Source organism: Lithobates pipiens, unplaced genomic scaffold (assembly GCF_037356315.1).
Source record: "Lithobates pipiens isolate NorthernLeopardFrog02 unplaced genomic scaffold, aLitPip1_a1.2 Scaffold_8, whole genome shotgun sequence".
Lineage (NCBI taxonomy): Eukaryota > Metazoa > Chordata > Amphibia > Anura > Ranidae > Lithobates > Lithobates pipiens.
The window spans coordinates 662366595-662391980 of record NW_027507903.1 but is presented as its reverse complement, the minus strand read 5'-3'; the positions used below and the strand labels follow the sequence as shown (position 1 = coordinate 662391980).

Below are 25386 nucleotides of genomic sequence, written 5' to 3'. Positions count from 1 at the left end.
TATGGAGGTTCAGCATCACATGTGAGTGTATGTATGCAAATAAAACCTGCCTAGGAACACCCACTCCTCTGGACTGACACCCACCTATCAAAGCATTGTGATATTTGCATAACTCCTCCCACTGTTTCCATCAGGACTGAGGGCTCTTGAGATGAGTACTGAGGCCGGGTGCTGTGATGTTTTCAGGAAGTCATGTACAGCCCCCTGATGGCCCCTCCCACCAGCCATGATCTGCCTGCATTGCATGGAGAAGCACAGAGGCCCCATACACTCCAAAATAAGCAACAAGAGAATAAAAAGTCATTGTTGAAAAAAAATAAAAATAATGTAATCTTTCACATCTGATCTGGTCAGGAAAGGCTTGGATTATCCATGGACACAGAAGGGTCAATGCTTACTGTACAACCATTTCTTATTATATACTGTAACCTTGTTGTTCTCGGACGGTCCTGTTGTTTTGACCCTTGTACTGTACAACGGTGATCTCACTAGGAGGGAGGAGGGGGAGGTCTGAGCAGATGTTACAAGACTCCTCCGTCTTCTCATCTCATCATTATTAGGAAGATCTTCTGAGGACCGAGAGGGGCTGAGGCCGTGAAAACACAGAAAGATTTAACTAGACCGACAAGGCAGAGATCGAAGGTAATGAATGATGGGGGTTATATTAAATGTGTATGGGGAGATTAAACCGCGGTGAGATTGCAGGTCAGAGAAGTCAGTATCATGGCCAGGAACCTAGGAGGAGGTGGTCACATATACAGAAATCTATTATCCCGATATTAGTACTCCTTGGAGGAGGGGTCACAATATACAGAAATGATCCTGATATCTGTACTCCTAGGAGGAGGGGTCACCATATACAGAAATCTATTATCTTGATATCTGTACTCCTAGGAGGAGGGGTCACCATATACAGTAATCTATTATCCTGATATCTGTACTCCTAGGAGGAGGGGTCACCATATACAGAAATCTATTATCCTGATATCTGTACTCCTAGGAGGAGGGGGTCACCATATACAGAAATCTATTGTCCCGATATCTGTACTCCTAGGAGGAGGGGTCACCAGATACATAAATCTATTATCTTGATATCTGTACTCCTAGAAGGAGGGGTCACCATATACAGAAATCTATTATCCCGATATCTGTACTCCTAGGGGGAGGGGTCACCATATACAGAAATCTATTATCTTGATATCTGTACTCCTAGGAGGAGGGGTCACCATATACAGAAATCTATTATACTGATATCTGCACTCCTAGGAGGAAGGGGTTACCATATACAGAAATCTATTATCCCGATATCTGTACTCCTAGGAGGAGGGGCCACCATATACAGAAATCTATTATTCTGATATCTGTACTCCTAGGAGGAGGGGGTCACCATATACAGAAATCTATTATCCTGATATCTGTACTCCTAGGAGTAATGGTCACCATATACAGAAATCTATTATCCTGATATCTGTACTCCTAGGAGTAATGGTCACCATATACAGAAATCTATTATCCTGATATCTGTACTCCTAGGAGGAGGGGTCACCATATACAGAAATCTATTATACTGATATCTGCACTCCTAGGAGGAAGGGGTTACCATATACAGAAATCTATTATCATGGTATCTGTACTCCTAGGAGGAGGGGTCACCATATACAGAAATCTATTATCCCGATATCTGTACTCCGAGGAGGAGGGGTCACCATATACAGAAATCTATTATCCTGATATCTGTACTCCTAGGAGGAGGGGGTCACCATATACAGAAAACTATTATCCTGATATCTGTACTCCTAGAAGTAATGGTCACCATATACAGAAATCTATTATCCTGATATCTGTACTCCTAGGAGGAGGGGGTCACCATATATAGAAATCTATTATCCTGATATCTGCACTCCTAGGAGGAGGGGGTCACCATATACAGAAATCTATTATCCCGATATCTGTACTCCTAGGAGGAGGGGTCACTATATACATACATCTATTATCCCGATATCTGTACTCATAGGAGGAGGGGTCACTATATACATAAATCTATTATCCCAATATCTGTACTCCTGGAAGGAGGGGTCACCATATACAGAAATCTATTATCCCAATATCTGTACTCCTAGGAGGAGGGGTCACCATAGAGAAATCTATTATCCCAATATCTGTACTCGTAGGAGGAGGGGTCACTGTGTACAGAAATCTATTATCCTGATATCTGTACTCCTAGGAGGAGGGGTCACATATACAGTGAGTAAATACTGCCTCTAAATTCAATAACATGGCTCTTCAGTTTGTATTTGCAGGGTTTGCCCTTCTAGTTTTAATCTTTCGAATAGACATACATTAGCTTTCCATTTCTTAACAAGCATTATTCTGCCTGCGAAAGTGTTGATGACCGCACCAGGCTCTTATCAGGCATGGCAGGCCAGGAAAGAGGGGATGAGTGTGCCTTTCCAAGGGGGACCCCACTGGAAAAGCCACTTGTCCCCATATTGTTGACGACAAGGGCCTCTTTGGTCAACACCTGGTTGGTTGTGAGGGTCTGTGGGCAGAGGGCTCATCAAAATCTGGAAACCCTCATTAATAAAAGGAGTCTGTCAGGACCTAGATCACCTGCTGGTGGCACTGTGGTTCCCTGAGCTGAAGGGTGCAATTCCAGTGGCCACCAGCAGATGTCTCCCAGCAGCCAGGCCCCAGTAATTAGGCTCCATCTGATGCTGGCTGCTGGGAAGGTATATAATCCCTTTCTTGACTTTTCCTCAGTGCTTCAGTGTTAGCGTAATACCTTCTTGCTGATTGCTTGCCCTGCCTTATCCTGTATCCTGTTACCCCATCTCTGCTCCCCTTGTTCCCAGTCCCAGTCTTGTTCATGCCCTGCTTATGTGAGCTCCTCCCTCATTATATATAGTGTATTATAGTTATGTTGTTGGTTTAGTTGTTCTTCACTGTCATGTTATTGTCGATACCTGGATCACCTGCTGGTGGCACTGCTGTTCCCAGAGCTGAAGGGCCCAGTTCTGGTGGCCACTAGCAGATGTCTTCCAGCAGCCAGCAGATCTCAGTAATTAGACTCCACCTGGTGCTGACTGCTGGGAAACACCAACTGGTGGCCACTGGACCTGTGCTCTTCATCTCTGACAATCACTGTGTTACCAGCAGGTGATCCATGTCCTGATGGAAGTGATAAAAGATTAGTTGGAGACGTGATAGGCTTCCCTGAAGAGATGAGTTTTCAGGGATCGACTAAAGGCAGCCAGAGTAGGAGATAGCCGGACCGATTGAGATAGAGCATTCCAGAGGATGGGGAAGGCTCTGGTGAAGTCCTGGAGATAAGCATGGGAGAAGAAGGGGACAAGGGAGTTTGAGAGCAGGAGGTCTTGAGAGAAGCAGAGAGGATGGTTTGGGTGATATTTGGAGACAAGATTGGCGAAGTAGCTTGGGGCAGAGTTGTAAACTTGATGGACTTGTGTATTTTTTCGACCTCACCTACTATGTAACTATGTGAATGGCTTTGTATGTTGTAGTTAGTATTCTGAATTTCATTCGCTGGACAATCAGACGCCAGTGTAGGGATTGACGGAGAGGGGTGGCGATCACTGAGCGGTTGGTAAGGTAGATGATTCTGGCAGCAGCCTTCATGATAGACTGAAGAGGGGATAGCCTATGGAGAGGTAGGCCTATCAGAAGGGAGTTGCAATTGTCAAGGCGAGCGATACCAAGGGAGGGAATGAGTAGCTTGGTGGTTTTGTTAGTTAAAAGGGGGGGAATTTTAGAGATGTTGCGGAGATGAAGTCTACAAGCTTTTGACACTGATTGGATTTGGGGCTGAAAGGACAGGTCAGAGTCTAGGGCAGTGATCCTGAACCTTGGCACCCCAGATGTTTTGGAACTACATTTTCCATGATGCTCACGCACTCTGCAGTGTAGTTGAGCATCATGGGAAATGTAGTTCCAAATCATCTGGGGTGTCAAGGTTCACCATCACTGGTCTAGGGCTACACCTAGTACCCTGGTGTGAGGGGAGGGATTGATGGTTGCATTATTGGTTTTGATGGAAAACTCACTGGCTGGGGGCATGGGCGTGGGGAATATTATCACCACGGTTTTAGAGAGATTTGGATAAAAGAAGTGGTGTGACATCCATCATGACATGTCAGTTAGTAAGTTAGTAATGCGAGGGAAGACTGAAGGAGTAAGGTGAGGAGTAGAGAGCTAGATTTAGGTGTCATCAGCATAGAGGTGGTATTGGAAGCCAGAGGAGGTTATCAAGTGACCAAGGGAGAAGGTTTAGATAGAGAAGAGAAGGGGTCCAAGAGCAGAGACTTGGGGGACCCCTACAGAAAGAGGAAGTGGAGAGTAGGAGACAGAGTTGTAGGTAACACTGAAGGGGCGCTGTAATAGGTAGTAATAGGTAGGAGGAGTTTAATGAGAACAAGTGGATGGTCAACAATATTAAAGGCCACAGAGAGGTCAAATAGTAGTACTATGGAGTAGTGGCTATTGGATTTAGCAGTTAGTAAACTGTTACTGCATTTTAGTGGGCATTTCAGAAGGCACATGAGATTGGGGGGGCTGGTTTTTGGAAGCAGAGGGATAGAAATTAATCGGAATGGATTGCGGCTGTTGCCAGAGGAGGAAGGGTGCTGGATATGGGGTTTGCAGTTAGAAAATGGAGGGCCACGGTTGGGAGGTGGGATGTTCCCAGAGATTAGGAGAAGAGGGAGGGCAAGGAAATATCTCACATATCTCAGTGTCTTGGTGTTTAGGTCAGCGTGTGGGTTCACTATTTGCAGGAGGTGATGGGTGCAGTAATAGGGAGAGCGTAGGAGTGAGGGTAATATGTGTAGGCTGTGGAGTAGAGAGGAGGGGTAGAGTAAGGACAATTTGAGGACAGAGAACACCAGTGCGAAAAATAAAAGCATGTTAGGGGATAAAGAGTGTGAATCAGGCTCCTAAAGAAATGAAATATGAAATGTTGGTTTTCATGCCGTCTTTGCAGAGTGGAGCAGAGTTCTTTACTATAATGCCGCGTACACACGACCGGAGTTTTTGACAGCAAAGGTCCGACGGATCGAGCCCGTCGGACAATTCGATCGTGTGTGGGGCTCCATCGGACCTTTGCTTGCCAAAATTCCGGCGGACTTTAGAAATAGAACATGTTTTAAATTTTTCCACCGGAACTCCGCCGTTCGTGTGTATGCTGGTCCGACGGACGAAAACCAACGCTAGGGCAGCTATTGGCTACTGGCTATGAACTTCCTTATTCTAGTCCAGTCGTACGTCATCACGTTCGAATCTGTCGGACTTTGGTGTGATTGTGTGGCCAAGTCCTTTCATTCGGAAAGTCCGTCGGAACTCTGCCGAAAGTCCATTGGAAAGACCGTCGGACCTAGTCCCTCGAAAAGTCCGGTCGTGTGTACACGGCATAACACTCGTAAAAGAGACACTCAGGAAACAGACATGCGGTCCGCGAATGGCCCCTGTCTGCGACTTCCCCATAATTTGGTTTAAACATTTTCCAGTTGATCAAATTAGGATCTCATTCCTAATTTGATATGGCAAGTCGTTGAATTAAAATATGGACTCCCATCAATCATAACTAGAGTTGGGAAAAAACTGACTGAACATTCAGCTCCTCTCTAGTTGTGACTTGATTGAATGAGGACAGTGTCCAGATACCTGTAGTTGTAAAATATACGTCTGCTTCTACTAACAAATGCTGAACAGAGATTAATTATTTCTCATTTGTGTTTGTATGTTCTCAGGGCGATGGAGCTGAGCGTGCTGGTGTTGCTGTTGGTGGTGCCCACTTCTCTTGCACAGGAAGGTAGGTGGTAGAAGCTGTGTACACTTACTGCTAGTGGAAATTAGTCATGTGTAATATTCCATCGTCTCTGCTATTCAAATGCTCCTCTGCGTTTCCATTTCTCCTTTATTTACCTACTTGCCGACCAGTGATGTACCGGTATGTCGCTAGACTTTAGGCAGAGGTTGGCTCTCCTGTAAAAGCAATCCCAGTGGCTAACTAGCCACTGGATTGATTTTACAAGCAGAGGGCAGATGCCCCGCCACCTTCTATGGCTTTATTGGGACCTTCTGTTCCAATGGGAGTCCCCATCAACCAGCTGGCACTTCCATCGGCTGATCACAGAGCCTAGCAAAGACCAGATTGACTTTGTTGGTCTCCATGATATAGTAACCAGGAAGTGATGATGTCACTTCTCACTTCTGGGTTACACGGATGTAAACAGCGTAATTTAAAAAAAAAATCTAAATCATTAGATCTCACTGATCTTGGTGTTTCTAATGCAGGGGTCTCAAACTGGTGGCCCTCCAGCTGTTGCAAAACTACAAGTCCCATCATGCCTCTGCCTGTGGGAGTCATGCTTGTAACCACCAGCCTTGCAATGCCTCATGGGACTTGTAGTTTTGCAACAGCTAGAGGGCTACCAGTTTGAGACCCCTGTTCTAATTCTTTTAAGTACAGAGGAGAGATTTGGGGCCGTATTGTTATTCTCTAGTGTGTCTTCTTTCAGGAAATGTATAATGTTTGGGGGTTTTGTGTAATCTTCAGGCCTAAAATGTTTTTTTTTTAAACGTGTGCAAAAAAAATGCAAAAGCAGCTCTGGCAGTGAAAGGGTGAAGGGTCCATTAAAGAGCTTTCCTTTGGAAAGACAGCAAGGGAAGGAGGGCAGTAGACATGTGCGCTGACCAAAAAAATTTGTTCGTTTTCGTTTTCATTTCATTCGTTTTTTTTGCTTTTTTTTCGGAAATTCAGACTTTCAAATTTCCACATTTCTGAATTTTTGAAATCTCAGATTTTCAGAATTAGAAAGTTTGGAAATTCAGGAATTCAAAAATTCGGAAAATCGAAAATCTGAAAAAAGGAAAGAAAATCAGTAAAATTTGAAATAATAACTAATAATAACTATTAAATTATAGGTATTGGAATTTACTTTCCAAGTTTTTGAATGTAAAGAATACAAATTTATCTGTTCAAAAGAATGAAAATCAGAAAATTCGAAAACCTAAAAATCTGAAATAATAACTAATAATACTAATAATAAATATAAAATTATAGGTATTGGAATTTCCTTTCAAATTTGGCTGTTAGTGAACGTAACGAGTACGAATTTATCCGAAGTTATGAATTATCTGAAATAACGAATGCCACATCCAAACAAATGGAATGGAATAAATTAATAATAAATAATAATAATAAAAAGGTTTTATTGTTATTATTATTATTATTATTATTATTATTGTTGTTATTTATTATTATTGTATTCTTACGTTCCATTTGTTTAGATACGCCATTTGTTATTTCAGATAGTTCGTAACTTCGGATAAATTCGTACTCATTACGTTCACTAACAGCCAAATTTGAAAGGAAATTCCAATACCTATAATTTAATATTTATTATTAGTATTATTAGTTATTATTTCAGATTTTCAGGTTTTCGAATTTTCATTTTTTTTATTCTTTTGAATGTTCAGATTTTCATTCTTATTTTTGGATTTTCAAATTTCCAATTTTTAAAATTTTCGAATGTTGGATTTTTGAATTTTCAAATCTTCAAAATTTTGAATTTACAAAATTTTGAATTTACAAAATTTTGAATTTCGAATTTACAAAATTTTGAATTTACAAATTTAGAATTTTCCCAATTTCGCATTTCTGAATTTCGAATTTACAACATTTTTAATTTTCCAATTTCTGAATTTATGAATTTCCGAAATTATGAATTTCCGAAATTTTGAATTTCTGAAATTCCGTAAATTTGAAAATTTGGAAATTCTAAATTCCAAAATTCAGAGATTTGAAAATTCAGAAATTCAGAAATTTGAAAATTAGGAAATTCGAAATTTTGGAAATCTAAAAATTTGTCAAAATTTGTTAAAAGACAAATTTGGAACTAAACTAATCGCACATGTCTAGAGGGCAACAGGACTTTCAGGATTACTCTCATCCCTTGGCTGAGATGTATTTTCTGCCTATTTCTTTGTTAGACTGACTTTTTATGTACCAAAGTCATCTCTTTCTCCCTCAATTGATTTTCTTGCTGCCTTCCCTTAATTTGGTTTATTTCCTGGATATTTTTATCAGCTGTATCATATTGACTCCACCATTACTCCAGCTCCACTTTGTATCCACTTTCATTGCTTCATCAAGAGCTCTGGTGAAAACTGTTTGGTCCTTCGACTCCTCACCTAAGGGTTTCCATATCTCCTGCTTACTTTGCCCTACCTGCAACTGGTGTAGTAGGTCCACAATTATCCAGTCATATGTGATATAGATGAAGCTGTTTTTTTTTTCCTGAAGTAGACAAAACCAACAAATATCGTTCAGTGGTTGTATATCATGTCAAAAGCTTGGTAAGATCGCAATGTAAAAAGGAGACTAAACAGATTTTATTTTGAAAAAGAAAGTAGAGTGTGTTATATATAAGAGACAATAGCCACAATTATTTTTCAGTAGATGGACCACATGTAAGCAGGTTGGTAAGTCTGCAATGTAAGACACAGAGACAAGGCAGGTTTCACTTTAATATAAACATAAAAGTGTAATATTTGAGAAACAATAATATTGTTCAGTGGTTGGACAGTATGTAAACTGCTTAGACAGCAATATATTTTATATTGCTGTCTAAGCAGTTTACATACAAGGCACATTTTATCTTGAAATGGATATTCTATTAGAGTATATTATTTGAGAGACAATAATCACAAATATTGTTCAGTGACTAGACAATATGTAAGAAGCTTTGGAAGATTGCAATGTAAGAGGGAAAGGTGAGCAAGGTGTTATTTTTAAATATTATTATTATTATACAGGATTTATATAGTGCCAACCATTCGTGCAGCGCTTTACAACGTTAGGGTAGACCGTACAGTCAAAATAAAATTTAATACAGGAGGAAACAGTTTTTAAATAAACATTAGAGTGTAATATTTGAGTTACAATACCCACAAATGTTGCTCAGTGGTTGGACAGCATGTAAGCAGCTTAGTAGGGTCTCAATATACGACTTAGAGATGAGGAAGATTACATTTTGAAATGTATATTAGAGTGTATTATCTCAGTGGCAATAGCCACAAATATTGCACAGTGGTTGGACAGTAAGTACACAGCTTGGTTAGGTTATAATTTAAAAGTATAGGGATAAGACCGGTTTTATCTTGAAATAAACAATAAAGTGCAATATGTGTGTAGCACTTACCCCAGAAGGAGCTGCTGGTATTTGATTGGGTTTACCGTTACTTCACCATTCCACCGTGTCCGCCATAGAGGTCCCATTAAAGAATTTCTCACAGATTTCGGCTCAGACACTTAGTCCTTTTTCTCAATGTTTTATTGACAGAAAATACATTCCAATAGAGGGATGGAGGGTAAAGGGGGAATTCAGGTACCTTATAATTGCGGGTCAGGGGTATTTCTTGATCTAGAGGACAAACAGCTCCACCACTGGATCCAACAACCACCGGATTGGTCTCTCTCACTGACCTAGCAGTCGATGCGATGCTCAGTCATAGTCTCTGCCACAGACTTGAAGAATTATTAGAACCATTGTGCAATCCTTTGACACAGGATTGTGTAACCAGTAACTTTTGCAATATCAAAGAACAGTCACACAGTACCAGTTGCTTTCAGCCTAGCCAGCAATACTCTGAGGTAGATGACCGGGATGCATCCTCCAACTGGGTCTCCAGGCTCTTCCAGAGGTACCAGTCTTGTTGCTCAGTCCTCTCTCTAAAAAGTCCTCCCCTGGATCCTCCAGTTGCTTGGCTTCTCCCCACAGGCAAGACAGCACAGGACCGCCCCTGGATCGGTAGGCCCCAGGATCTCAGGGCCTACCTTTCAGTAACAAAGCCTCGGGCAAGCCGGCCCGAGACAAGTTTAAGTGGCAGCAGCACACCTTAGGCCAGGAGGGTCATCAGGTCGGAACACACCCTATCACAGGGTCTATACCTTAGGTACCCTCTCCCAGAATGCACAGCGGGTAGACCACTCCCACTGACTGTTTCTGGGTAAAGAGGCACTCAATACCCCCTAGCTTGTTGCAATTTCCAACCTTGGCCAACAACGAGAGCGCCACCCCTCGGCTAAGGGGAAAACCACGCAACCCAGCTGAACTGGAACAGAACCAGAATTTTAACCTAATCAGTCTGAGCTAAACTACAGCTCAGGCAAAACTAAATTTCTACTTATAGCGTCTGCCCATCGGGAGCAGGGCGCTACATGTGACAATAGCCACAAATATTGTACAGTGGTTGGACAGTAGGTAAGCAGCTTGGTTAGGTCGTGATTTAAGATTATAGAGATGAGGCAGGTTTTTATCTTGAAATAAGCATTAAAGTGTATTATGGGAGCGTGGTCTCAGCATTGGCTGCGTGAAGACGTGCTTCTTAAGAGCTCCCGGCCCGCCACTCACCTGCAGCCTTTCTCATTACAGATACCCAGCATTATGAGCCTTATCTGGTACCCCAGTTTCATCAGGGTAGTGAGTGGTGTCCCCCGATTGCTTTTAAAGACATGGAAGACTTCCTGAGGCATCTACAACCAGCGATCTCCAAGCTGGACCCCACCAAAATGGTGCCGACCCACCCTGTGAGTCCCGCTGTGGATGCAGCTACAAACACCATGGCACGGACTACACTGCAAGAGGTCAGCCATCAGATGCCCCCGTTCACACCACTGAGCGATCTCTTCCCCTGCCTGCCAAGATCACTGACATTCACACCTGACAGGGAGAGCTGCACACGCAGCTGGGCTCTGTGTGACTCACAGGCTGCTTTTGTTTCTCCTGAAGACCTGCTCCTTAGCATTGCTTCTCTGTCCTCCCGTAGAGAATCAGAGCTGCCACCCCAGGGCACAGTGAGTACCTTGCTGCCTCCCATACTTGACACAGGGCCATGCGAGTCTCACTTACTGAACGGACATTATGGTCATTTCTCCAGCAAAAAAGACCTGATTTTGAGGTGCTGGCAAACAGAGTGGCGACCGCCTTGAGGGGGAAGGTGTCTGCACTTAATGCACAGCTTTCTGTTGTGGAACAGGAACATGGCAATACATCCAAATCTATCCAGACCCTATTATTATTACAGAAAGATCCCTCAGAGCAAGTCATTCACCTTCAATCGCTACTAGACGATTTGTAGAGCCGCAGCCGCCGACAAAATATCCAGCTCAGAGGGATACCAGAGTCAATTTCACAAGTGGAACTCCGATCTACTGTAACGACCATTTTCGACAGATACTTAGATCATTCACCTGACACAGGGATCGTTTTTGTACCCTTACAATAATTTTTTTCAAATGCATACTTACCTAGGTGGATGCAGCATTGGTCCGATGGATCGGTTCTCACAGCTCCCCAAGCAGAGAGCTGCTGCCTGTCAATCAGCAGCTCTCTGCTCCCTCCTCAGTCACTAGAGCACTAGGCTGTGGAGGGGCGGGGAGAGGCCATTTTAGCTTCTCAGCAGCTCTCTGAGAGGCTGAGATGGGTGTCACCTGACACCTGGTGGATCCAGACTCCCTTTGTCATGATGACGCAGTGCCTGGACTGATTCCAATGACATCAGTAGAGAGCGGAATTCAGTCCGCTTTCTATTCCAACCCCTCCACTACTGTACGTGTAAATGGGTTTGACTCAGGCACGATTATAATATCCAATGGCACTAGGCAGGGCTGCCTATTGTCACCCTTATGCCGCGTACACACGACCGGACTTTCTGGCAGAATAGGTCCGATTGTGTGTGGGATAATCCAATCATTTTTCTTCCAAAAGAAATAGAACATGTTTCAAATCTTTCAGATGGAATCAATTCCTATCGGAAAAAACCTTCGTCTGTATTGTGGTCCGACGGACCAAATACGACACAAAGTAAGTTATTGGTTACTGGCTATTGAACTTCCTTTTCTAGTTCTGTTGTACTCCATCACGTTCAAAATGAATAGACTTTGGTCCGTTCGTGTGTGGGCAAGTCCATTCGTTCAGAACTCCATCGGAACTCCTTCAGGAAGACCGTCTGACCTTTTCTGCCGGAAAGTCTGGTCGTGTGTACGCGGCATTACTCTTCATCCTCATTTTGGAACCTTTTCTTCAACATGTCAGACACAACAGTTCCATTGAGGCCGCGTACACACGCGGGGACTGTTCGCTCAACCTTGTCCGCTGAACAGTGTTTCAGCGGACAGTCCGCTCGTGTGTGGGCTTCAGCGGACAGTTTCAGCGGACAGTCTGCTGAACAAAGTTTTTCGGAATTTCCGAAAAACTGTCCGCTGAAACTTGGTTTCAGCGGACAGTCCCCTTGTGTGTAGGCTTGTTCGACAAACTAAGTTGCGCGCATGCTCAGAAAGGATTTACACGGCGAAGGTTGCATTGCAGTGTATAGGACGTCGAATTTCTCGTCCCGTCGTACGTGCTGTATACGTCATCGCGCTAGGTTTCAGCGGACTGTTCGTTCGTCGTGTGTGCGCAAGTCCGTTCATGCTAATTTTGAGTGGACTGTCCGCTGAAACTGTTTGACGAACAAAGTTGAACGAACAGTCCCCGCGTGTGTACGCGGCCTGGTGGTTATCACCATAAAGTGGCGGCTTATGCCAATACTCCCTCACTTCTCTATCCTCCTTACTCTTGGAGTTGAAATGGTATGGCTTGCTATCAAACTTCAAGGTCAACCTCAAAAAGTCAGAGGCTTTGAATGTATCCCACCTTGCCTATATTGTAGCACACTAAGTCAACATTTCCCTTTTAAATGGACCACACAATCTATACAATACTTGGGCAGAAAAATCCCTGTGAACGTGGTTTTCTCTCTGAAATTCCAACCTCTCCTGACCGCCTTATCTGCTGACCTCAAGAAATGGGAGGATTCCCTTGTCTTGTCATGGTTTGGCCGTTGCAAGGTACTGAAAATGAACATTATGCCCAGGTTGGTATATTTACTACAGCCATACCAGCCAAGCTGCCTCATGCTTTCTTTCACTCTGTGTGATCAGCTTTCATTAAATTTGTTTGGCATGGTGGAAATCAGTAGAAATATGTTACTTAGGCCCAAACTATAAAAATGGCTTCCTTGAGTAGTTTCCTCTCCCCTCTGATGCCAATAATAGGCCATCCAGGGTACTTACCTGGACTTACTGACATGTACTTATGTTCCTTGTCAGCTCAAGGCTTACAGCGTGCCTCTCATTTCTTGCATTCCAATGGCTGGCTTGTGACGGATGCTTTGCTCCCTCGCTCATCTAACCTCCCTCTGGATCCTTGGAGGGCTCTTCAGCTATCTCATTTCCTGCATTCCCTGTCCAAACATGTACTTTTTCATCGGACATTACATTTATTCAAAGAGTTATGTTTGGGAGAGAGCCCAATTAGTGGGACTGGTGTTAACCCTTATCTATGGTCCTGGGCATAACTAGAACCTTCAGGGCTCTTGGTGCAAGAAACTGTGAAGGGCTACCATGGACTCTGACCAGGGCCCTTCCCAGTGATCCTGGGGGCCCTTTACTCCCATGGTGGGACCTTTTATTAGGATCCCACAGCAGGGCACCTTCCTGCCGTTGAGGCGGAATGCTAGAGTCCAGTCGCAAATGCGACCTTTGTGACCCTGGTAGTTCCGCCACTGGTGTTTTTTATTGCTGTTGCTTTATTTTTTTTATGATTTTTTTTACCATTTTATTTTATTACTTTACAATTTTCTGTTCAAATTTTTTTATTGTGTAGAAACATAAGAGTAAAGGTTACAGTCAGACATATTCAAGACTGAAGATACAGCGCATGACATCAGTTTAACAGGGATATAAATCGAAAACATAAACAAAGAAGACATAACTTATTAGTCACAAAGCATACATAACAGAGGATATTACGTTAGCTCTCTTCAAGTTAGAACAAGGGGAATAACGAATACCTCTGAATAAGAACTGGTATTGGGGGGAAAATCCCCCACCAAATTGCACCATAAACAGCAAAACTACTATGTCAGGATATAAGAAAACATAAGAACAGTAAATTTGTCAGTACACAGGCCTTGTTCATGGGACAAGAAGCACAAATAAGTTGTATGTAGCCATGAGCTAAGGAAAAGAAAAAGAATAAGAAAAAGAAAATAGAAAAAGAGGGGGAGACAGAGTGGGAAGAAAAAAGATAGCATGTAGAGGGGGGGGCAGAGTGGAAGTGGGGGGGAAAAAAGGGGGGGGAGGGAGGTGGTCGGCGTCGGTAGGGGTGCCCGGGACCCCAGACAGCCATCAAATCAAATATTTAGAGTGTGAACTCAGTTCATGGTTCAAGAAGGGTTGAATCAAAGTCTTGGGGGAGAAAGTTATCCACCCATGGGGCCCAAATTCGCGAGTGGCGGGGGACACGGTCCAGCAACGTCGCTTCGATCTTACTATGGATCATGGCACGAGTCACTCTATGTTTAGTTTCAGTGATATGGAGGTTCGGGGTTTTCCAAGCTTTAGCTATAGTCTGTTTTGCAGCCGTAGTCAACTGGAGGAGAAGACGGCATTGCGATTTGTTATAATCTTCCGGGATATGATTTAGGAGCGCTATGACTGGGTCGGGGGCCAGGGTATCATGTAACAATGTTGATGCAATTTGGAAAACTGCCAGCCAGAAGCGCTGTACTACCGGACATGTCCACCATATATGAGCATGTGTACCCCTTTCCCCACAGCCTCGGAAACATACAGGAGAGTAATTTGGTAGGAATTTGGAGATCCTAGCTGGGACCAGATACCACCTCATGAGCACTTTGTAATTAGCTTCTAGGGCTATTATGTTTTGAGTAGATGATTTAGTCATAGCCCACACATGGGACCAATTTTCCATATCAAAGGTCAGGTGTAGGTCCTTGGACCACTGCGCAGCATAGGAGGGAAGGGTAGTAGAGGAGTTGTTTAGGTGGGCATAGATAGCTGAGATAGTACCCGGGGCGTGAGGGTCCGAGGAGCAAGTTTTCTCGAAAAAAGACATATTTGTGAGAGAGGTAGCGGATCCAATTATTGATTGAACGAAGTGGGCTATTTGGAGGTATCGGAAGGCTTCAGTGGGAGGTAAGCCATTTTGGGTCTGAAGGGCTGAGAAAGATCTAAGAGAGGTATTAGTAACAAGATCAAGTATCCTGTAGAGACCAGCTTGGGACCATAGAATAAATGACCCAGGCTCCGTCATAGCTGGGTAAAAGCGGGGGTGGCCAAAGAAGGAGAGTAAGGGGGTATGCCGAGAGGCCAGCCCAAAAGGGCCACGCAATCTGTCCCAAATTTTTAGAGAGTGCTTCGTGACAGGATTAGTTATAGGGCCACGTGCCGAAGGTGGGAGCCATAATATATTATGTATCAGTAAAGGAAATACCTCTATCGCTTCCAAACTGACCCATAGGGGGATTTCCGTAGTAGCATGAAACAGGGTCACCTGAGCCAACTGGGCAGCTTGATAATATCGAGCAAAGTTAGGTATACCAAGACCTCCTCTACTTCTATCCCGGAGAAGGACAGATCTCGAAACCCTGGGTTTGGTTGTGCCCCAAATGTACCTGAATACTCGAGACTGTATAATACGGTGGAAGTAGGACGGGACTGGGATGGGGAGAACCCTATAAAGGTAGAGAAGTTTAGGCAGTAGAGTCATCTTAACAGCCGCAATTCTACCTATCCAGGAGACACAGAGGGGTTTCCAGGTTTCTAACAAAGAGGTAAGATGCGATAACATGGGGATATAGTTAGCACGAAAAAGTGCGGAAGGATCTCCAGTCAATTTAATTCCCAAGTATGTGAGTGTAGTAGTGGACCAAGGAAAGGGGAAGTTACTTTGTACATGTGCCATTTCCGAGGGAGAGAGGGATACATTTAGAGCTTTAGATTTCTGTTGGTTTACTGCTAGGCCCGAGACAGTTGCAAATTTATCTAGAATAGAAATAAGATTCGGGAGGGTTGTACGGGGGGAGGTCACGAAAAGGAGAGCGTCATCGGCAAATAAACATATTTTGTGAGAAGTGGATGCTACTTCGAGTCCTTTTATATCAGGAGAGCTTCTGATTAGGGCAGCGAGAGGTTCAATAGTCAAAGCAAAAATAAGGGGGGAAAGGGGGCAGCCCTGTCTTGTTCCTCTTTCTATGGGAAAAGCATCTGAGCGGAAACCCGAATATTTAATATAGGCTTGTGGTTGATTGTAAAGAGCATTCACCCATTGGAGAAAATGAGGGCCGAACCCCCAACGTTTGAGAATATAGTCTAGGTAGGGCCAGGAGACCGTGTCAAATGCTTTTCTTATATCAAGAGATAACAGGTGCATCGGAATTTTACGGGTCTTAGCTAATTGTTGGAGTAAAATTACCCGTCTAACATTATCACTAGCCTGGCGTCGAGGCATAAAGCCTACCTGGTCCTTATTGACCAATTTACCGATTATCGGGTTAAGACGAAGGGCTAAGATTTTGGCTAGGATTTTAATGTCTAGGTTCAGCAAGGAAATAGGTCGAAAGTTAGACCATAGGGAGTGATCAGTGTTAGGTTTGGGAATCATGGCTATTATAGCTGTTAGGGTATCGCGACCAAACGTCCGATTCAGCAAAAGGGCATTAAAGGATCTACAAAGGAGAGGGGTCAAGATGGGGGCAAACTTTTTATAATATGTTGCAGAGAGCCCACCTGGGCAGGTCTCTTATGCGGTTTAAGGGTCTTGATAGCTGCGAGTATTTCTTCTGTTGTAATGGGCGCTTCCAGGGATTCCCTATCAGAGTCAGTCATAGATGGCAAGGAGAGATCTTGAAATAGTTGATCAGCCATCCGGTGGGAGAAATTAGATTTAGCTTTATACAGGGTTTCAAGGCGACCACGAAATTCCCGGAGTACTTTAACGGGGTTGCTCGTGTAAGTGTTCTTACCTATTTTAAGTCTAATGGGAGCATGGGCTCTATCAGGGCATCTAAGGCGCATAGCCAATAGTGTATCCGGCTTATTAGCTTTCACATAGAGAGTATGATTGGATCTACGGATAGCCTTGTCAGCCGACTCAGCCAGCAGCAGATCCAACTCAACTCTGGATTTTTCCATCATCAATCGGTTTTGATCCGTTGGGGGGGACTGGAACTGTAAAAAGTCTTGATGAAATTTCTGTTCCAACCCAGCCAGGCGGAGTGTTTTAGTTTTCTTAAGATGTGTGGATACTGAGATACAGGTGCCTCTAATTACTGGCTTATGTGCTTCCCAAAGTAAAGTAGGAGAAATTTCAGGGGTAGAATTATTTTTTATATAATCTCTAAGGGCAACTTGTATATCTAGAAGGAAAGACTGGTTGGTGAGATGAGCTTCGTTAATGCACCATGAGCGATCTCGGGATTGTGGGATCAGAGAGGATATAGAAGTTATTACTGCGCAGTGGTCCGACCACGATATAGGGTGAATAGAGGAATCAATCAGAATCGGGGATGAAGCAACTGACAGGAAGATATGGTCAATTCTGGAGAAGGAGTCATGGGGGTAGGAATAAAAAGTGTAAGTTTTCTTAGATGGGTGACATTCACGCCAAGTGTCAAGTAGGGAGGCTTGTTGTAGTAGTTTCCGAAACCGTAAGGACAGAGCGTACTGTTCAGGAGCATATGGGGATTTGTCCAGATGTGGTTGCAGAACTAAATTGGAATCCCCACACAGAAGCAGAGTGCCCTTACAGTGAGTCTGTAAGACCTGGAGCAGATGTGAAAAAAAGGGGATGGGGTTGTTATTGGGGGCATAATAGGAGACCAAAGTAGTTTCTATATCCTGAAGTAGGCCCACTAGAATAATGTATCGCCCCTCAGGGTCTTTAATTTCCGTGTGTACTGAAAAGGGGAGGGTATGATGGATAGCTATCAGTAAACCACACTGTTTCGTGGCTGCGGATGCGGTGAAAACCTGGGGATATCGGGAGTTAAAGTATTTTGGGGTTGCGTTAGAGGAAAAATGGGTTTCCTGAAGGGCTACTATGCCAGCCTTCAGGGACACAAAAGTCTTGAAGGCCTTGACCCGTTTGTTAGGGGAGTTTAATCCCTTAACATTTAGAGAAACAATGTTTATGGGGGACATCGGGAGGGTATTTAAAAGACATTAAAGGGCGTCTCGGAACCTGTCGTCCCACCGACACACGACCAAAGGGGAAGGAAGGGGAGGAGGGAAAAAGATCAGGGAAATAGAGATAGAGAAACAAGATTTGTAAGGCAAAGACACGGAAAACTCGTGGTGGGGAGAACAGAAATCTGTTGCCCGACCAAATAGTGTGCAGACTCCCCAGCCGGCCAGCCAACCGGAGGGTCTGCATACCTTACTAGGGGGAAGCAATGACAGTTCCCCGCCACAAACGGAATCTATTGAAAACAGATCCAAAAAGTCTTTAAACAGTAATGAAATATCACATTAGGAGAGCCATTGGTAATAAACTATGAACAATAGCGTGATTAGTTAAGCACTCCTACAGACAGATTTACTATGAGTGCAAAGGTAATCGCATGCAAAGTAAAGAAGCAGGTTATTTAGATCTCATAACAGTGCTCGTATAACAGAAACAGCACAAAATTTGGCTAACAGCAGCACACAAAAAAGTACATATAAAAGAAAAAAAGAAGGCAGTAATAATAAAAGAAAAGAAAAGTTCAGGAGTAACAGGGTTCGAGCCTGTGCGACCCTAGAGGATGATATGAGACTGCATGGACCCCCCCCCCCCAAAACAGACAAAGAAAAGGGGGAAAGCCCAACACAGGACAGTCTCCTTAAGCCCTGGTGGAGGAGTTAGGCAAAAAAAGAAAAAAAGATACGAATGTGTCCAGTCCTCACACCAGGGTACCTCCGGTAGCACTCAGTAGAAGAATAAACGACAGAATTCAGCGTGGTGAATACAGCGGACGGTCGGATGCAGTCTCACAAGGCGGACGAGCTGGGGTCCCTTTCCGTACAGAAGAAGGAGCTGGTGGAGGCCTTCGCGGAGTAGCAGCGTAGGGGTGATTCGAGAACCGGGCTGGGGTTCGAGGCAAGGCCACCTCAGAAGGCTGAGGAGGAGCAACCAAACGAAGGGATTCCAGGAGACTCTGGAGGGCTTCAGGAGAGGTGCAGTTGTGTTGCTGCCCTTGAAACAAGAACTGCAAAGCGAAGGGGAATCGCCACGTATATTTCACCTGATGCTGTTGCAGAATCTGTAGCTGAGGTTTCATCGAGCGGCGCTTTGCGATCGTTAGAGGGGCTAAATGGGAGAAGAGTTGATAAGTATGTTCTTGAAAGACAAGGTTGTCCTTCGTACGTGCAGCAGCCAGTAATTGTTCCTTCGTACGAAAGAAGTGGAGTTTAATGATGATGTCCCGTGGAGGGCCATCAGGCTGTCTCCAGGTGAGGGCCCTATGTATCCGATCGAATTCCAATCGTTCGATCGGTATAGAAGGCGACAGTTCTTGAAAGAGAGCAGTGACAAAAGATTGGACATCATCGATAGTTTCTGGTATACCTCGCAAGCGCAGGTTTGATCGACGGGATCTATTCTCCGCGTCTTCCAGGCGAGAGAGAAGGGTGGTATTTTCCTCTCGCAGGGCTGTTTGCTCCCGGACCTGCTCTTGTAACGTGAGTTCAATATCATCAACTCTGGTTTCTAGATCCGACGTATGTTGGCCCAGTTCTCTGATCTCTCTGGTCAGCTTATTGGTGATCTGGTCCGAGGTGGATTTAAGTGTCTTGTGAAGCATGGTCTCCATCAGGGATAAGAAGTCCGCCTGGGATAATCCAGAGGGTGGGATAGCGGGGGGGCCTTCAGCGTGGCCATCCTCCTCATCACTATCTGTGTGGCCTGTACCGTCAGGGGAAGTAGCACGTTGCAGGGCTAGGGCCTTCGCCGCCATCTTGGACGAGGCGCGGGCTAGGGCTTCTTTGATCGGCTTAGGCTTGTTCTTGCCTCGCTGACCTGTCAGGACCATACCGTAGCGGTCAGTGGGCTTTCCGAAGGCAATATGTCGAAAAAGCGGGGTTGCAGGGCGGCTCAAACCCGTTATAATAGTCCGATGTTGTGGCGGGGAGTGCGGAGCTCTAGTGGAACACATCCTCCATGCAGAGCCTCGCGCATGCGCCCTTATTACTTTACAATTTTAATTATTTTTTACATATATTTTTTAAGACCCCCATGGGGAGGGGGGGCTTTGGCAAGATATCAGGGATCTAAACAGACCCTTGATGTCTCACTTGTGAGACAGAGAAAAGAGACTGAGGACAGAGTCCTCAGTCCCTTTTCTCTGCAACCTCAGCTGTCTGTGTCTGTTTTTAATTTATTTTCATTTGGGTTTTTTTTTTGGGGGGGGGGGGTTCGGGTAAGTCGTTATGATCGCTTTATCTTGAATAAATTTGTAAATTCAGAAAAATTTAAATTTGTTATGCTCCATTCATTTATATACGGTATTCGTTATTTTGAAAATTCCAAAAAATCCCAAATTTGAAAATCGGGGGGGGGGGGGGGGGGTTAGGGGAGCATACAGGAGCCCGGGGGGGCAGGACAGAGATAGGGAGGTGGCGGGAGCGGCATGTGGAAGAACTGATCACCTCCATTTCCCTCCTTTCACTGCTGAAATTCTGGGAGACATGGCACCACCTTCTCTGCCCTCCTATCCAGGCAGACAGAGGGCCACATAGGTTCCCTGGAGCATGAGGCCGGGTCGTGGTGGAGTAAATATCTAAGATGATCAAGGGGTTAACTGTGTGCCTAACAATGTGTAATGTGTGCTGATTATTACTACAGATCTCTTTGTTTCTTATCCTTGCTTTGTGTCTTGATTGTCAGCAACATGAATCTTTGGCTGGGACCTGCTGACAGGCTCCTGCTGTGTACAGTCCTTGCGGGTGTTGGCTCAAATGTTTGCATACCCTGTCAGAAATTTTGGCATTTATATTGAAAATTTGACTGATCATGCCAAAAAAAAAATATTTTATTCAAGGATAGTGATCACATGAAGCCATTTATCATCACATTGTTTTTTGGATCCTTTTTAAATCATAATAATAACAGAAATCACTCAAATGGCACTAATAAATAGTTTACATACCCTGGATGTTGTGGCCTTGGTACAGACACAGAAGGTGGCACACACGGGTTAAAATGGCAATTAAAGGTTAATTTCCCACATTTGTGGTATTTTAAATCGCAATTTGTGTCTGTGTATAAATAGTCAATGATTTTGTTAGCTCTCACATGGATGCTCTAAGCAGGCTGGACACCGAGCCATGAGAAGGTAAAAAAGAACAGTCAAAAGACCTGCGTAACAAGGTAATAAAACTTTCTAAAGATGGAAAAGGATATAAAAAGATACCAAAGGCCTTGAATATGCCAGTCAGTACTGTTTAATGCCTTATTAAGAAGTGGAAAATTCGGTGGGCTCTTTTGAGACCAAGTCAAGGTCAGGTAGACCAAGAAAGATTGCAGCCACAACTGGCGAAAGATATGCTCAGGATACAAAGAAAAACCCCACAGGTAAAATCAGGAGAAATGCTGCTCACCAAAAAGATGGTTGTTTTTAACCACTTAAGGACCGCCGTATTGCCATTGTACGTCATCACAATGGCACAGGCAGGCACAAGCATGTAGATGTACGTGCCTGCCTTCCAGCGGGTGGGGGGTCCGATCGGACCCCCTCCCGCTGGATACGGCGGTCCGGTTCGCTCCAGGAGCGTTCCGTGATGAGGGGATGGCCATTGGTTTCTGGCCACCCCCTCTGGATCGCTCCTGGCCAATGACAAGCTTCCTCCCACTGTGTATTGTTTACACAGGAAGGAGGAAGTGATGTCATTCTCCTCGGGGCGGTCTTTTTGACCGGACTACAAGGAGAAGACTAAAAGTAAGTGCACCAAAACACTACACTGACACATAGGTACACATAGGTACACACCCCCCCCCCCCCGATCCCCCCGCCCCCCCCCCCCCCCAGTCACAGTGTCACTGATTGCATTGATAATTTCTTTACTGATCACTGCATTCAGTGTCAGTTGTAACAGTTAAAACTGTCAGGGCAGTTAGTGTTAGGTCCAGGATAGCCCCTATCACCCCCCAATAAAGATTTAACCCCCTGATTGCCCCTAGAGTTAACCCTTTCACACCCTTTTGCCAGTGTCACTAAGCAATCATTTTTCTGATCGCTGCATTAGTGTCGCTACTGTCGCCTAGGTAGCTAGTTATTTTTTTAGGTTCACCGCCAGGTTTTTATATCGCTAGGTGCCCCGATATACTACCCAATAATGGTTTTAACCCCCTGGTTGCCCCTAGTTAACCCTTTCACCCCCTTTTGCCAGTGTCACTAAGCAATCATTTTTCTGATCGCTGCATTAGTGTCGCTACTGTCGCCTAGGTAGCTAGTTATTTTTTTAGGTTCACCGCCAGGTTTTTATATCGCTAGGTGCCCCGATATACTACCCAATAATGGTTTTAACCCCCTGGTTGCCCCTAGTTAACCCTTTCACCCCCTTTTGCCAGTGTCACTAAGCGATCATTTTTCTGATCGCTGCATTAGTGTCGCTACTGTCGCTAGGTAGCTAGTTATTTTTTTAGGTTCACCGCCAGGTTTTTATAGCGCTAGGTACCCCGATATACTACCCAATAATGGTTTTAACCCCCTGATTGTCCCTAGTTAACCCTTTCACCCCCTTTTGCCAGTGTCACTAAGCGATCGTTTTTCTGATCGCTGCATTAGTGTCACTAGTGTCGTTAGGTAGCTAGTTATTTTTTTAGGTTCACTGCCAGGTTTTTATAGCGTTAGGTACCCCCATATACTACCCAATAATGGTTTTAACCCCCTGATTGCCCCTAGTTAACCCTTTCACCAGTGATCACAGTATAAGTGTCACTGGTGACGCTGGTTAGCCAGTTAGTTATTTAGGTTCCCCGTCAGGTTTTTATATAGCGCCAGGGACCCCCATATAGTACCTAATAAAAATTTGAACCCCCTGATTGCCCCTAGTTAACCCTTTCACCACTGATCACCGTATAAGTGTTACGGGTGACTCTGGTTAGTTTGCTTTTTATAGCATCAGGGCACCCACCATTCATTACCCAATAAAGGTTTAACCCCCTGATCACCCGGCGGGTGATATCAATTAGGTTTTAGGGTCAGGGTCTGCGTCACCCCAGGCTGCGCTAGGTTAGTGCCAGTACCGCTAACACCCACACGCAAAGCATAAACCTCCCGTAGTGGTATAGAATCTGAACAGATCAATATCTGATCTGATCAGATCTATACTAGCGTCCCCAGCAGTTCAGGGTTCCAAAAAAAGGCATTGTTAGCGGGATCAGCCCAGATACCTGCTAGCACCTGCGTTTTGCCCCTCTGCCCAGCCCACCCAAGTGCAGTATCGATCGATCACTATCACTTACAAAACACTAAACACATAACTGCAGCGATCGCAGAGTCAGGCCTGATCACTGCGATCGCTAACAGTTTTTTTGGTAGCATTTTATATTTAAATCCGGAAGGCAGTGCTTGGTTTCTGGGTCCCGTACGTGGCTAGGCTCCCAAAAAGTCCCCCACATGTGGTATCCCCATACTCGGGAGAAGCAGCAGAATTTATTTTGGGGTGTAATTTGACTTATGCCAAATAAATAAAAATAATTTGTCATTATTCAATCCCTTGGGACAAAAAAAAAAATATTCAATGGTCTGAACATGGCCCTCAGCAAATAGCTTGGGGTGTCTACTTTCCAAAATGGGGTCATTTGGGGGGGTTTTGTGCCATCTTGGCATTTTATGGCCTTCAAAACTGTGATAGGTAGTGATAGGTAGTGAGGAGTAAAATAAAAAATGTATGCCCTTAGAAATCCTGAAGGCGGTGCTTGGATTTCGGGGTCCCGTACGCGGCTAGGCTCCCAAAAAGTCCCACACATGTGGTATCCCTGTACTCAGGAGAAGCAGCAGAATGTATTTTGGGGTGTCATTTCACATATGCAAATAGCATGTGTGAGCAATATATCATTTAGTGACAACTTTGTGCAAAAAAAAAAAGGTTTGTAATATTCCCGCAACTTGTGGCAAAATATAAAATATTCCATGGACTCAACATGCCTCTCAGTAAATAGCTTGGGGTGTCTTCTTTCCAAAATGGGGTCATTTTGGGGTGTTTTGTGCTATTTTGGCATTTTATGGCCTTCGAAACTGTGATAGGTAGTGAGGAGTGAAATCAAAAATTTGCACCCTTAGAAATCCTGAAGGTGGTGATTGGTTTTCGGGGTGCCGTGCGCGACTAGACTCCCAAAAAGTCCCACACATGTGGTATCCCCATACTCGGGAGAAGTAGCGGAATAAATTTTGGGGTGCAATTCCACAAATAACCATGGCATGTGTGAGCAATATATCATTTAGTGACAACTTTTTGTAATTTTTTTTTTGTCATTATTCAATCCCTTAGGACAAAAAAAATAAATATTCAATGGGCTCAACATACCCATCAGCAATTTCCTTGGGGTGTCTACTTTCCAAAATGGGGTCATTGGGGGGGGGGGGTTGTACTGCCCTGCCATTTTAGCACCTCAAGAATTGAGATAGGCAGTCATAAATTAAAAGCTGTGTAAATTCCAGAAAATGTACTCTAGTTTGTAGACGCTATAACTTTTGCGCAAACCAAAAAATATACGCTTATTGACTTTTTTTTTACTAAAGACATGTGGCTGAATAAATTTTGCCCTCAATGTATGACTAAAATTTAGTTTATTCGATTTTTCTTATAACAAAAAGAAGAAAATATCTTTTTTTTTCAAAACTTTTTCCATTTATATTGCAAAAAATAAAAATTGCAGAGGCAATCAAATACCATCAAAAGAAAGCTATATTTGTGGGAAGAAAAGGACGCAAATTTTGTTTGGGTGCAATATTGCATGACCGCGCAATTACCAGTTAAAGCAGCGCAGTGCGCAGTGCGAAATTGGAAAAAGACCTCTGGTCCTTAAGGTGTTTATTGGTCCGGGGCTGTAGTGGTTAAGGAGCACAATATGATGATACTTGAACACTTGAAGCCTTGAGCCAATGAGGCGTGTCAAGGTGTTGTTGGGCATATTGTAACCAGGCCTTTTTGTGGAACTTGTGCAGTAAATGCTTCTTTATAGCAACTTGACCATGCAGCTCTTTTTTGTTTAAGTATCATCGTATTGTGCTCATTAACAACCACACCATCTTTTTTCCAGAGCAGCCTGTATTTCTCTTGAGGTTATCTGTGGGTTTTTCTTTGTATCCCGAAAAGTTCCTGTGGCAGTTGTGGCTGAAATCTTTCTTAATCTACCTGACCTTGGCTTGGTATCAAGAGATCCCCAAATTTTCCACTTCTTATTAAATGATTGAACAGTACTGACTGGCGTATTCAAGGCTTTGGATATATTTTTGTATCCTTTTCCATCTTTGTAAAGT

The 25386-nt window shown here is 44.0% G+C and overlaps 1 protein-coding gene across 1 annotated transcript in view; it reads left to right on the top strand.

The window, feature by feature from the left end:
• The first annotated feature begins 490 nt into the window (after positions 1-490).
• The window catches only part of LOC143961841 (uncharacterized), a 66267-nt gene continuing 41371 nt past the window's right edge, over positions 491-25386 (top strand). Inside the window, exons 1-2 of the mRNA XM_077471176.1 lie at positions 491-642; positions 5763-5824. Of these exons, the coding sequence (XP_077327302.1) occupies positions 5767-5824 (58 nt within the window). The 5' untranslated portion in view covers positions 491-642; positions 5763-5766. The remainder of the gene's footprint in view (positions 643-5762; positions 5825-25386) is intronic.